Below are 14,399 nucleotides of genomic sequence, written 5' to 3'. Positions count from 1 at the left end.
CTGGAACCATTTGAAGTCCCAGGGCAAAGACTGCCTCTTTCTAGTCTCTGCTTGGATGGGCACTGCCATTTTTTTGTACCTGAGACTCTCTTCTGTGGTTCTGTGGCTGACCCTCACAAGTAGCATTGCCTCTCTGGCAGTGGTACCATCTCAGTCAGATTTACATGCAGAAGCTGTCCTGCTTCTTTGAGGTCACTATGCTTGGTAGTGCCTAGAGCAGTGCCTGATACTTGGTAGATGTTATCTGCATCTCTGCGGTGAACCATTATCATTTTAACTCAGGGACAAATTTCTTCTCTCTGATTTCTAAGTTCCAGACCAGGGTGGGGCCTGAGGGGCTAGTGGGGAGATGTCGCTGCAGCACCTGAAGCCTGATAGCAGTGCCTTGCTGGGTGCTTTCCTATGTTGTAGCTGGAATCTGGCTCCACCTATCTCCCTCATGGCCCACACTAGAGCCCAGGGAGGCTGAGGGATGAGTGGGTCCTCCCTGGGCTTTCTCCTCTTCCTCTCCCCTCTGCCTATAGGTAATGAAGGGCCTGGCTTGCCCTTCCCTGGATCCCTGCCCTTAAAGATTGGCCATGTGGCCTCTTCTCTGAGTTTGCTTTCTGATTCCTATGGGGATCCTCTCACAACATTTTCTTCTCGCCAGGACCCAGCCCTTGCCCAGAGCCCAGATGTACGTTGGATGGGTACGGGAGCCCTGCGAGCCTCACAGATATGGCCCCCTGCTTCACCTCTCAGGAGCGACTCTACTCTTGGGGACCACCTGGAGCCTCCCTGTGAAATAGGAGTTTGTGACCTCCTGGCTGGGCAATCCGGTACTCGCCATCTAGCTCTAAGCTGTATCCCACACATCCCAAAGTAGTGTTGTCATTTCACCATCTGTCCCCTTACGAGAATCCCTTTCAATCTTGGTCCTTAGCCCTGTGTCCTTTCTACCCTTCTGTAACCCATGTCTACCTAGCTCCTCCTCCCATTGCACCCCCCACTCCTCACTCCCCAGCCCTCAGCGGACACTGGGGAAATGTGAAATGGGTGTTTAACAATATTCCATACCTGCTTGTAGGCCCAGGAGTCCTCTATGTGGGGGAAGAGTGGGCCTCCTCAGTGGGGTGCCAAGAGCTGGGCTACCTTCTCTCATGGCTCTTTCTTCTCCTTCAGAGCCTCCTGTTGCCCAGGTGCCTGCCCTTTCCCAGAGAGAGGTGTGTCCAGGAGACCCATTGACATCCCAGCCTCGGGTGAGCCATAAGACCTTTGGTCCTTCATGACATCCCAGCATTGCTGCCTAATGGAGTCACTGAGGCTCCCCCTCATCTTGAGTCTCTGTGTCCAGTGACCTCATATCCAGAGACCCAGGTCCTGGAGACCAGATTATCCCCCTTGAGCTCAGAGCTCTTCTACTGGGTGATGCTCTCTCTTTCACCCTTACCAGATCAATCCTGTGCTCACTCAGACTGGCTTGTCCCCTTCCCCTGCCCTCTCCTAAAAGCCAGGAGCTGTAGACTGACTCTCAGACATAGGACTGTGTTTTTCAGGAGGCTGTGACTTTCAAGGACGTGGAAGTGACATTCTCCCAGGATGAGTGGGGATGGCTGGACCCTGCTCAGAGGAACTTGTACAGAGATGTGATGCTGGAGAATTACGGGAACGTGGTTTCTCTGGGTAAGGCATTGATACCCCCGTGCTTCTACCCACTTTTACTTCTGCCTTCTTACTCTTTATTATGGTGTCTAGACAGGGACCTGACCTGGGCTCTGACTCTGGCTCTATCACCTAGTCCTCTTTCTTGAAATGTGGTGATAATGATGCCTATTTGCTGGATTATTACAATGATTAAAAGTCCTATGTGTCAAGTTCCTAGTTAGACGTCCAAACGGTGTTGGTTGATTTAACTGATTGAGTTGTCATGTAGCTCCCACCTCCAGAGAATCCTAGTGATCCTTTTGGCTGTGACTTTTTTCAGCCTCTTTAGTCTCTGCTCAGAGCTGTTGGAAATGGCTGTCTGGGCCTCCTGTCCTGGCTTCCTCCACCAGCCTTCCTGGCCTTTCCCTTGTCCTTGCCAGGACCTCAGGCCTGAGAGGGTCCTGGAGAATAGTTCTGTATGATTTATCCACCCTTCCATTTCATCCCATCCCCTTCTCTTCTGCAGTGGGACCATTCACCAAACCTGTTCTGATTTCCTGGTTGGAAGCAAGGGAGCCATGGGGCCTGAATGTCCAGGGAGCTCAGCCTAAGGGGAAGCCAGGTGTTGCCCCTGCAGGTGAGTTTCAGAGAACCTCTGGATCTTACTCCTCTCACATCTATTTTTCTCTTTCTTAAGGTCTTCTACACCAAGTAAGTCACAGGGAACATACTTTGTTGTTTGCTAGAAGGAAGATCCTTCACAGTGTTGCTAAGGAGTGCTGGGCTTCTCCGTTTCTCCTCTCCAGACTGGCCTATTAGACCTTTGTTTCTGGCCCTACCCCTTCCCCAGAAACCTTTTCAGTAACTGTTCTTGCCCACTGGAGGGCTTCACTGTTGCACTCTTTTCCATTCAGTGATGCTCTTCCTCATCCTTCTGCTGTACTCCTACTGATCCCTGGCCCGTGCCCACCCCTTCATGCTCTTTGAAGAACCCTAATCCCACTCCTGCTCCTCTTCTTTGCCCCTATGATAGGTTTGACTTCCATTTCCTTCAGCTATCCCTCCATGGAGCCCCTCTCCTGGGCTCTTGGGAGCCTTCTTATCCTCTTACCATGATTTCTGTCCCCTATCTTACTGTTTAACATTCACTTTTTAACTGGATGTGATTTCTGCATATGTTTAGCTGCTGTGCCCACCTTACTTCTCCTCCTCCATTCCCTGTCATCTGGGGGACACTCTTCCATGTCTTGCCTTCCCGGACTATTTGGTAAAGGTATTGGCAGTCAAGCAAAAGCTTCACCACCCAAGATCTTGGCTTTTTTTTTTTTTTTTTTCTGTCCTTTGGTGCCTTCTGCAGTTCCAAGTATGGAATAGAGTACATTGTCTTGTGTTTTATTTTGTGTCAGGAGGTGAGCTCCAGATTAAAACAAACAAGTTCGTCTTAAAACATGAACCTTTGGAAGAAGCAGAAACCTTAGCTGTGCCATCAGAATGTTGGATGATGAGTGTTTCTGAGGGAATGGGGCTCAGAGAATCTTTTAAACAGAAGAGCAGGCTAAAGGAACAATGTAGAAGTCCCATACAAGTAAGAGTTAAGAAAGAAGAGACCAATTTCAGTCCTAGGACAGAAAAAGAATCTGAAGAATCAGGAAGAAGTACTAGTCGTAATTTAAAACATGCCACATATTTGAGAGTTCCCAGAAGAAAGCGATCCCTTAAACATGGCTGTAGCAGACACTTCCGAGGGAGTTCATACCACTATGACTACAAGGAATATGGGAAAGGGCTCAGGCGCATAGTTGGCGGATTTAGCCTACATCAGAGAATTCATGCTGGACTAAAAGCAAATGCGAAGGATGCATGTGGGAAAGACTTCAGCCTTAGCTCACATCACCAACATGGGCAGAATCTTCACATGGTGGGGACGTCATATAAGTGCAGTGACTGTGGGAGGACCTTCAGTCATAGCTCTCATCTTGCATGTCATCAGAGACTTCACACTCAAGAGAAACCATTTAAATGCAGGGTGTGTGGGAAAGCCTTCAGGTGGAGCTCAAACTGTGTGCGGCACGAAAAGATTCACACAGGAGTGAAACCTTATAAGTGTAGTTTATGTGACAAGGCTTTCCGACGTATGTCTGCCTACCGTCTACACCAGGAAACCCATGCGAAGCAAAAATTTCTTGAGTCTAATCAGTATGAGGAAGCTCTCACCTATGGCTCAGGATTTGATCATCATTTGAGAGACCAAAGTGGGGAGAAACCCTTTGACTGCAGCCAGTGTAGGAAATCCTTCCACTGTAAATCATATGTTGTTGAACATCAGAGGGTCCACACTCAGGAGAAACCTTATAAATGTACCAAATGTAGGAAAACCTTTAGGTGGAGATCAAACTTTACTCGTCATATGAGAATGCACCAGGAAGAAAAGTTCTATGATCAAGACACCTGTAGAGAAGACTTTAGACAGACCTCCAGCTGCAGTCAGCCCCAGAATGCCCTGGCTACAGAGAAAGCTTTTCCTTGTCAGCAGTGTGGGAAAACTTTTACTCGAAAGAAATCCCTCATTGATCATCAGAGAATTCACACGGGTGAGAAGCCATACAGATGTAGTGAATGCAAAAAAGAGTTTACCCATCGGTCAGCCTTTATTGCTCATAAGAAGCAGCATGCCATTCAGAGAAAACCTGAGGATGGGCCATCGTTTAGTCAGGACAGAGTTCTACAACTTCCTCAGAGCAGTCACACCACAGAGGAAGCCTACAAATGTAGCCAGTGTGGCAAAGCCTTCCGTAATCACTCATTCCTCCTCATCCATCAGAGAATTCATACCAGAGAGAAGCCTTATAAGTGCAGAGAATGTGGGAAAGCTTTCAGATGGAGTTCTAACCTCTCCCGTCATCAAAGGATTCACTCTTTAGAAAAACAGTACGAGTACCGTGAAAGTGGAAACACGCCAAATCTGCAGCCACAAATCCTCACTGGTGAGAAACCTTTTTGGTGCCAAGAATGTGGGAAAACTTTTACACGTAAAAGAAGTCTTTTAGATCATAAGGGAATACACAGTGGAGAGAAGCGCTATAAGTGTAATCTTTGTGGGAAATCTTATGATAGAAAACATCGCCTTGTTAATCATCAGAGAATCCACACTAAAGAGAGACCTTTTAAATGTCAATGGTGTGGGAAAGATTTCATTGGAAGACATACCCTCTGCATTCATCAGAGAAAACACACCAGAGTGGCACAGTCTGAATGCAGCCTGGCTGGGTTGTCTTCCTGCCAGGACACAGGGGTGAGTTTACAGGAATTAAAACCAAGTGGGGAGAAGCCCCTTGAAGATTCTGAGGAAGCTTGTGACCAGAGCTCCAGGATCACTGGGCTCCAGAACATACCCATTGGGAAAAAGTGCCACAAGTGTAGCACCTGTGGGAAAACTTTTAATAAAAGCTCACAGCTCATTAGCCACAAGAGATTTCATACTCGAGAGAGGCCCTTCAAATGCAGAGAGTGTGGGAAGACCTTCAGGTGGTCTTCAAATTTGGCTCGGCATATGAAAAACCATACTAGAGATTAGCTTGGGGTCTGACAGTGGGGGGAGAGGGGTTCCTAGCAGCCCTGCTAGAGAACCCTTAATTATAGGCAGTATGGGGGAAAGCTTCACAAAGGGTCTAGCCCTTTCTATTTTCGAATCTGGTGGCAGAGAATCCTGAGGATTCAAAAACTCAGGGCATCCCCTTTCTTACCTGCTGGGGTGTGTGATGCTGGGGAAGAACAGCAACCTGTTCTTTGGGGCCCTTCTGGAGGCTTGGGCCCCTGAAGTGGCCTTTGCACAGTGGCCTGGAGCCCCCAGCCAGATAATAAGTCGAAAAGCAGATACTATTGCCCTTTGTAGTTTGACAAAATGTCTGTGATGTAATGGGCTTTGGCTGCTGGGAAGGGGCCAGTTGAATCCTGTGGTAGTGCATATTCTGTTTGACCTTATAAGCAGCAGCAATAGCAGCAAGAACTTCTAGTCTCCCCCAGATGCCTCCTGGGAGCTCTGGCTGCAGCTTTGGCCTTCATATCTCGCTTGGACATCTGCCGTGGGCATACAGTTGTCTCAGCAGCACATGGAAGAGAGCAGAGTTGGACTCAATCACCTGAAGAATGGGGCTCTTCCAGTGCCCTGTCGCTGTCTCCACCCCACAGTCTGCATGGGCAACAGCAGGCCGTCTGTTCAACAGAAATGTGCTCAGCACCTCCCATATGCCAGACACTGTTGTGTGTGCTAGAGACCCAGCAGTGACCAGAACAGACAAAAGATCTGCCATCTTGGATCTTTACAGACAATAAACAAATGAGTTATATAGTACTTCAGATGGTGATATGTGTTGTGGACAGAATGAATCAGAGAAAAGTGAGAAGCAGTGCTGGATTAGGAGGTGGGTTGTGATTTTAAGTAGGCTGGTTAGGGAGGACTTCAACTGAGAAGGTGAAACTTGAGCAAAGACCTGAAGGAGGTTAGGGCATGGACCCTGTGGGTCTCTAGATCCAGGCACAGGAGGAGGAATCTTGTCTGCTGTCCTTGGAGAATGGCAGGGAAGTCCCTGGGCTAGAGTGGAGTGAGCCAGCAGAAGAGAGGGCCCCAGAGGTAGTGGGCCACGCCATGTATCACGGGTCCCCACTGGGGCTAGAGCTTCCTCAAAGGGAGGTAGGGAGCTTTTGGACAGTTTTGAGTTGAGGAGTGACGTGGTCTGAATCTGAGTTACATTTACAAGGTTAACCACAGATCTAGGGACTCTGAAATTATATAGCTGAAAGATTTTTATGCAGTTATCTCTGCTGTCAGTTTCCAATAATGGGACTCTCTCCTCTCCCCTCAAAGGGCCTGAATTTTTTATAAGACCTCCAGCTCTCAACAGTTGTAAATGTTTAATTATTGTGCTTGCTTGCATCTCTAACTTGTGCACACTATGGGGACCCTTTAACCTTTCATGTAGCTTTCTTCGCACGTTGGATCCGGTGCTGGCATCGGGTTCAACCCAAAGGTACCAGTTCCCATGACTGATGCCCTCTGGAGAAAAGGTGGCCTGGTGGGGGAGGCACCTCCATCTCACTTGCTAGCTTGACTTGAAACAAAAAGAAAGAATTAGCTCAGTGGCATAAGGATAAAGGAGTGACTTTTCTAAAATTTGTGCAAGTAGTCATTGCTTCTGGTTATTGAAGAGGTCACATTATGAATATAAGAATAAAATATCTCACTTGATAGTAGAGGACCATCTCAGAGTACATTTTAATGCTTTGAGTCAGGGCACACCGGTGGGGCAGACCATTTCTTGTAATACAAGAGAAGAAACCAACCTGGAAAATGTCCTCTCAGTAGAGTACAAGTAATCTTATCCTTTCTGGATTGTTGTGGGCAAGTGAAAATGAAGACTTTGATACTTTGTGGTGATGTCATATGGAATAGTCAGAGGGTGGGGAGAAGGGGCAGACATATGTTCGTGTTCTGGCCCCCATTCAGCTTTGTACTCAGGAGGGTTTGGTAATCCTGGCTCTGCATCCTTTTCCTACAGCAGCAGCTGCCCATGGCATGGAATCAGGTGTCCCATCAGTGGTATAGTACCAAAAACTGGTTCTAGTAGTGGCTGGACAGGCATCAGAGTCCCATGTGCTGAGGCCCCAGGGTCATGGGGAGGGCCTTGGAGTTACCAGATCTGGGTTCCAGGCTCAGTGTGCCTTTTCTTGGCAGGATGATCTTGGACAAGTCGCTGAACACCTGCATCTATTTTCTGGCATGTAAAATTAGAGTAATTAAACTCCCTGATTTCTAGGATTGGAGAAAGAAGGCTTGGTGTGCAAAGGCTCTGGGTTAGGTAGCTGATCTCTAGGACCAGAGCCCTCACAGAGCTGCAGCTCCAAGTCAGCTTCGGCTTCAAATCTGGTGCTACAACCGAGGAAATACCTCTTTTCTGTCCATATTTTCACATCCCCCCCACCCCCCAACTCCTTGTGCCACTGTCACCTCACAGAGTTCCTGCCCCAATAGGGGTTTTCTACTGCCATTTTTATAAAGTGAGATATACTTATTTTTAAACACTCAAACCAAATTTTCAAGTGTACAAAGAAGTGAAAATCAACAGAAATTCCTCTATACTGAGGTAAGCCTTTAATATTTTGGGATTGTACTGATGGGGTCTGTTCAATAACCTGAATTTTTAAATAATTTTATGAGTAATACATGATTATTATAGAAATATTAGTAAATACAGCTTAGCTAAAAGGAGAAGTCTCACTACTTGCAGCTAACTACTAAACATTTTGGTGCAATCATTGTACCAATCATTGTTGGATTTAACTTCACTGCCTGCGCCTGAACACCCCTGGACTGGCCTGACTTGTGCTGTCTCCCTTCACCAGGAGTGTAGACCATATCTGTGCTGGCTCAGGTCCTCATCCATCAAGGTTAACCCTTGCCATCCCTAACCCTTGTCTGTCTAAGACCTCTCCCCTGGCCCTGCCTCTCTTGGTGCCTGTATCTTACTCTGCTAGGTGTTGTCCAGGTTTCCAAGAATTAGGCCTGCTACTGCAGCAGACAGGGCACTCTGGAGGCCGGGTTGGGTGCTTATTTATCTGTTTGCCATACAGAGATTTTGTACAAAATTACCTCTATTAAGGAATATGGAACTGAATTTAGTTCAGCTAAGTCAGGATTGGAGTGTTTTGAAGGGGTCCTGAGTACAGTGTTGACTGGAGGTTACCCACAAGCGCACTAGTTAGCACCAGCTGTAGGTGGTTCCAAGCCATGCAGCTCCAGCTGAAAATTTCTGACTGCCTCAGCCACTAGTTCTCCTGTCGTACCCCATTCTGGCCTGGAGAATATGTAGGCTTCTTTGAACCCTGCCTTGCTTTCTTTTGCTGCCTAGGAAGAACCGAAGTTGGGGCTGAGGAGAGCCAGAGGGCTGGGACTCTCAGAGAGGGGTAGATATTGGAAAGTCTTTGAATCAGTTGTTCAGGTGGTTGATCCCTGCCTTGCTGATAGACTGTCAGCCCACACAGAGACATGTATGGAGAAGAAAGCACAGGAAATATAGGTTAGTCTGGACTTCTCACACTCCTCAAGATGACAAGTTTTACAAGCCCTAGCATGGGTACATGTGTAGAACAGTGGGAACTCACTGCTGTGGGAGTGGAAATTTTGTAATACCTATGCCAGGCAGTCTGCAAAATCTTGCACTGTGCATACCACCAGCAGTTCTGCTCCTGGATAAACCCTAGAAGAACTTCATGTAGGGAGGAACATTTGTATAAAACTGTTCATTGCTGTACTGTTCATTGCGGTATTGTGTAGGTAGCAAGACTGGGAAAGGCCCAAATGTCCATCAACAGGAAAAAAAAAAAAGGGTTGTTTTTGGTACTTTGGGAAGTGAATATGAAAGAGCTAGAGTTTCATCTTTCAACATAGATAAATCAGAAATGCTGAGAAAGTTGCAGAAGTTATGTACAATACACCATTTATGTAAAATTAAACATATTGTTTATCTGTGGGCACATTATTTAAACTTAATTTGTGTTTCACTTTTTTAATGAAATGGAATAGTAGTTGCCAACCTCACAAGATAATTGGGGGTGGGGGAATGGTTAATGAAATAATGCATGTAATAAAGTGTTTTGATTAGTGGCTGGCATGCAAGCATCATTGGCATATAGTAAACAATGTTGTTACTGTTTTGCACAATAATATATTCCTGTGGATTCAAATTATATGATGAAGAGTATAAAATCATTTATTGGCATGTTGTGTGAAGGTTGTGTTCTGCCTTTTCATGGCAGAGCTGCTGATGGAATGGGGGGGGGGGTAGATGGAAGCTGCAGTTGTGTTTTATTTCATTTTAAAAATTGATGTAGATGGGTCATATGTTGCTTAATGGGATGGTGGTTTTTTGTTTTTTTTTTTACTGTTTGCTTAAAATACTTAAAAATAAAATGTTTTTAAGCATGAGCTTTGGCATCTTACAATTGTATAGAAATCCTGGTTCTGCCATTTATATAATGTTACTTAGAGTGAGCCATTTAATCTCTCAAGGCTTTAGTTTCTTCACCTACAAAAATGAGTAGCAACACAAATGGCATTAGTAAAGGAATGGTTGAACAGTTCTGGTGCATCTTTGATGGAATACCATGCATCCTCTTAAAAAGATCGAGGATATTCTCTACGTATTGTATTGATGTCCAAGACATAGAGTTTATAGGAAATTATGAGCTCTATTTTCTTTAACCTTTTTGCCTAAAAATAGCAAGTGAAGCCAGAAGCTCTAGACTCAAAAGTTTAAGAAATGGGAAAAAAAAAGTTTAAGAAATGGGATCCTGTGGATGATGTTTAGTCAGCCATTCCATTTTATTAGGTAAGTGAAGGAAGATGAGTAAATGTTTTTATGCACAACTGGCACACCTATTAAGCTAATGCCAACCCTGTAGAATAGCAAAGAGGACTTGTATTACCCAGGTTATAGTCAGGAGCCAGAAACCATACCAATTATTTTAAGAAAAAGAACTTAGAATTGTTTAATAGGTATATCTAAGTAACTAAAAAGGCAAAAGAAAGTGCTAATTTATCATGGAGGCAGTGACTTGAGACCTGGTGCCATCCCAAGACTGGGGGAACTGTAATGGAGTCTGACCCCATTTTTGATGTTTGACCACTGACAGCTTTTAAGCCCTCCCCCTCCCCCCTTTTGCCTCACATCTGGGCAAGCTGATAAGAAAGCCCAGGTACTCCCTCAGCACTTGAGGTGAAATTTATGCAAACCCTGGCTTTTTCCATTACCCTGGAAACCCACACCTGTAACTACAATAAAAATCAGAGCTATTTGCCCCTCCTTGCAATCAGTGCAAACTGACTAGCTTGGGTGCCTGTCTTGCTCTTCCCAGAGAGCCACATTATGTGAATAATAAAATTTTTCATGACCTCTTGATGTGTGTGCTATCATCTGTCTTGACATCTGAATTAGTTTGGGGTGGTGGTACAGTACTGATCCCACCTCCACAGAGCAAACTACAAAGCAGGAACAAAAGAATTGTTAAAGGAGGTAGGACGTTGGAAGAGACCACCTGTAGAGCTGAACTCAGACCTACATGGAGGAGAGCACTGCTGAGAGCACTGTTGGTCTGAATCGGAAGGAGGGCCCTATGGTGACAGAACTGCAAATTGGACCCAGTTGCTGCTACCAAAGGGAATTGCCACTGCTGGAGTGAAAAAGCATTGCGAACAGGAAGCAGTGCCCACATACACAGAAAACCCCTCTTCCTCCTTGTATTAGGGTTCTCCAGAGGAACAGAACCAATAGGATGTGTGTATACACATAGAAAGAGATATATGGAATTGTGTTTTATGATTCCAGAGGCTGGCAAGTCAAAAATCTGCAGGATGGACCACAGACTGGAGACCCAGGAGAGCTTATATTCCTGTTCTGGGCTGAAGGCTGATTGTTGTAGAACCAAGAAGAGCCAATGTTGCAGATGAAGTCCAAAGGCAGCTGGAGAATTCTTTCTTGCCAGGGGGAGGCCAGTCTTTTTGTTCTATGTAGGCCTTCAACTGATTTGATGAGGCCCACCCACATAATGGAGAGTATTTTTACTCAAAGCCCATTAATTTACATGTTAATTTTATCCAAAAACACCCTCACAGAAACACTCAGAATATTTGACCAAATATCTGGGCACCCTGTCACCCAGCTAAGTTGACGCACACTAGTCACAATTCTTCAACACTGCAGCTTCCCTCTTAACATTTCTTGATGTCAGAACCTAATAGCGAAATAGCTGGCAAAATAGAGATGTGGTTCGCAGAGTTCCAACCCCATCATCTAAAAGCATCTATAGAAGAGTGGGTTTGAAGCAGAGACAATAAACTAATAACTGGCACAGCTTTCCTAAATTATCTTAAAAATTCCTAGGATGTTTGACTTAAGAGATTTGAGACCAAGAATATTTTTTAAAGAAATTATGTGTAGGAGCACCTGGCTGGCTCAGTTGGAAGAGCATGCCACCCTTGACCTCAAGGTCGTAAGTTCGAGCCTCACAATGGGTGTAGAGATTACTTAAAAACTTAACATGCTATGTTATGGACAGCTGCTCACTTAAAGATATAAATTATGTCATAACCAGTTGATTTTACCTGTGGACCTTGTAATAATTAGGTGTTTGGCCTTAGTCAACTTATTATATTGAACTGAAAGTTGAAAGCCCCAAGAATGTGTTTAAAGGTATTTCTGCTTAAAAACATTATTTTACAACAAAAATGAATACATTTAATAAGTATGTTTATTTAACAAAGTAAATTTATGATTTTAACAGATTAAAACAGCACAGACACCTGATTTGCCTCCAGTGGAACAGTGACTTAGGTGATAAAACCCCAGCAGAGCATAGACAAGAGCAGATAGTAGACTCCTATAGTCCTGAATTCTAAATGAATCAATTAAAAAGGCAAGGTTGCCTTCATTTATATCCCATAGTTGGGCCATTTCTCTTTGTTGCCCAACTGATATGTGGGCACATTAGTTCAAGTCTCTTGCTATGAAATCTATTTAAGCTAGGTAAGGCAAGGAGAATGTATGCATCTGCTGATTAAGTTTCATAGGATGTTAAAGTGGTTTCAACAATGGTTACTACCAGTGTGGATCTAAGAATCTGAAAAATAATATTGGATAGAAGTAGAGAAAATTGGTCTAAGTATGTATGTTTTCCCTTTGTGACTTCAGGTTTGAATGAGAACAGAAAAACTGCCCTCGGACACGTCATTGAGGTTTACTTAAAATGGTCATGGAAGATTCTTCCTTGGTGAGAAGTCTAAAGAGTCCTTATATACTTAAACCAATACTAAATATTGAAGTCAGCAACCCAGGGGAAGTGTACTTTTAGATTCATGCAAACATTTCACATACTAGTTATACTCATGAATCTTATTCATATGGAAACAATATAAAGTTTTTGGGAAAATCCACAAATTTTTCTTCCTTTTGGTCTATTTACAATTAAAACAATTACTCTATAGACATACAAGTTTTTGTCATCAGATACTCAGCTGAGAAGTTCATTCTACCAAGGTACATTCTAATGTGAACATAAGCAGAAACTTTTACATGTTAAAAAAGAAACATGTTTTTTACATGTTAACAAAGCGATACATGTTAAAAAGAAATTTGCACATAAGAAGGAAGTCTGGTTGGAGTCCTGGGAGCAAGCATGGTGACTGCATTGTCACTGGGAGGAGCTATGTTAGGTAAGACTGCTGTAATTCTAATTGTATGAGGTGACTTGTAGAAGAATGTACCAACTGATAAACTGTGGTCACTGGTACTGGAGTAATCCAATGTCTAATACGAATTGTTGTTTTCCTGTCCTCAAGTGTCTCATTCACACAACATGAGGCTTCACCCCTAGGATGACTTTCCACCTGTCATTGGTTGCATTAGTTGGGCTGGTAATCTTTTAAAACTTATTTTATAATTTTTAAAAATTTTTTATTTTAATTCAATTTAACATATACTGTATTATTAGTTTCAGGGGTAGAATTTAGTGATTTATCAGTTGCATACAACACTTATTGCTCATTACTTCAGTGCCCTCCTTAATGCCCATCACCCAATTATCCCATCCCCCTATCCACCTCCCCTCCAGCAACCCTCAGTTTGTTTCCTATAGTTAAGAGTCTTATGGTTTGCCTCTCTCTCTGTTTTTGTCTTATTTTATTTTTCCTTCCCTTCCCCTATGTTCATGTATTTTGTTTCTTAAATTCCACATATGAGTGAAATCATATGATATTTGTCTTTCTCTGATTGACTTATTTCACTTAGCATAATATTCTGTAGTTCCATCCACATTGTTGCAAGTGGCAAGAGTCTATTCTTTTTGATGGCTAAGTAATATTCCATTGTGTGTGTATACACACACACACACACACATCACATCTTCTTTATCCATTCATCTGTCCATGGTCATCTGGGCTCTTTACATATTTTGGCTATTGTGGACATTGCTGTTATTATTATTATTTTTTTTTTTTTTTTAAAGATTTTATTTATTTATTTGACACAGAGAGAGAGAGAGGAATCACAAGCAGGCAGAGTGGCAGGGAGCGGCAGAGGGAGAAGCAGGCTTCCCGCGGAGCAGGGAGCCCGATGTGGGACTCGATCCCAGGACTCTGGGATCGTGACCTGAGCCGAAGGCAGACGCTTAACGACTGAGCCACCCAGGCGCCCCGACATTGCTGTTATTAAACATTGAGGTGCAGGAGCCCCTTTGAGTCACTATGTTTGTATCTTTTGGATAAATACCTAGTAGTGCAATTGCTGGGCAGGAGGGTAGTTCTATTTTTAACTTAAAGCTTATTTTAAATATAAAAATAACCCATATGTTCTGAACTCAGATTGGCTGAACCTGGCAGGAGACATAACTTGATCCATATTCTCACGCATTGAAAAAATCAGTAATTGAAACTGCTTTCTCAGGTGGGGGTCTGAGTCAAGCTGAGAATAGATTACTTATCTATCCTCTCTGTTTTTTTTAGCAGAGTTGGGAAGATCATGAAAACTATCAGTGAGGGAGGAGGGAAGATATCAGAAGAGTTAGGGGACCTTCGTTTCGTCTGGTCCCTTGAATTCAGCTAGGTATCAAATCATTCTGAACACCTGTGAATTCAACCTGGGATCTAAGAAAAGAACTGCTGCAATTCAACAAATAGAAAATTGACCACTTTCTGCAAGGTAGGAGGTGTGGAGAAGTGAATCTGAGGG

The 14,399-nt window shown here is 44.0% G+C and overlaps 1 protein-coding gene across 2 annotated transcripts in view; it reads left to right on the top strand.

Moving 5' to 3' along the window:
* Window positions 1–10,575, top strand: part of ZNF445 (zinc finger protein 445) — a 56,377-nt gene extending 45,802 nt beyond the window's left edge. For both annotated transcript variants that reach the window (XM_036111221.2, XM_036111220.2), the window contains 5 exons: window positions 650–818; window positions 1,162–1,238; window positions 1,536–1,662; window positions 2,150–2,260; window positions 3,030–10,575. In XM_036111221.2, coding sequence (XP_035967114.1) covers window positions 650–818; window positions 1,162–1,238; window positions 1,536–1,662; window positions 2,150–2,260; window positions 3,030–5,197 — 2,652 coding nt within the window. In that variant the 3' untranslated portion in view covers window positions 5,198–10,575. The remainder of the gene's footprint in view (window positions 1–649; window positions 819–1,161; window positions 1,239–1,535; window positions 1,663–2,149; window positions 2,261–3,029) is intronic.
* Window positions 10,576–14,399: the final 3,824 nt, after the last annotated feature.

This window comes from Halichoerus grypus, chromosome 1, assembly GCF_964656455.1.
Source record: "Halichoerus grypus chromosome 1, mHalGry1.hap1.1, whole genome shotgun sequence".
NCBI lineage: Eukaryota > Metazoa > Chordata > Mammalia > Carnivora > Phocidae > Halichoerus > Halichoerus grypus.
The sequence above is the reverse complement of the archived record's forward strand: the minus strand, read 5'-3'. Positions and strand labels throughout refer to the sequence as shown.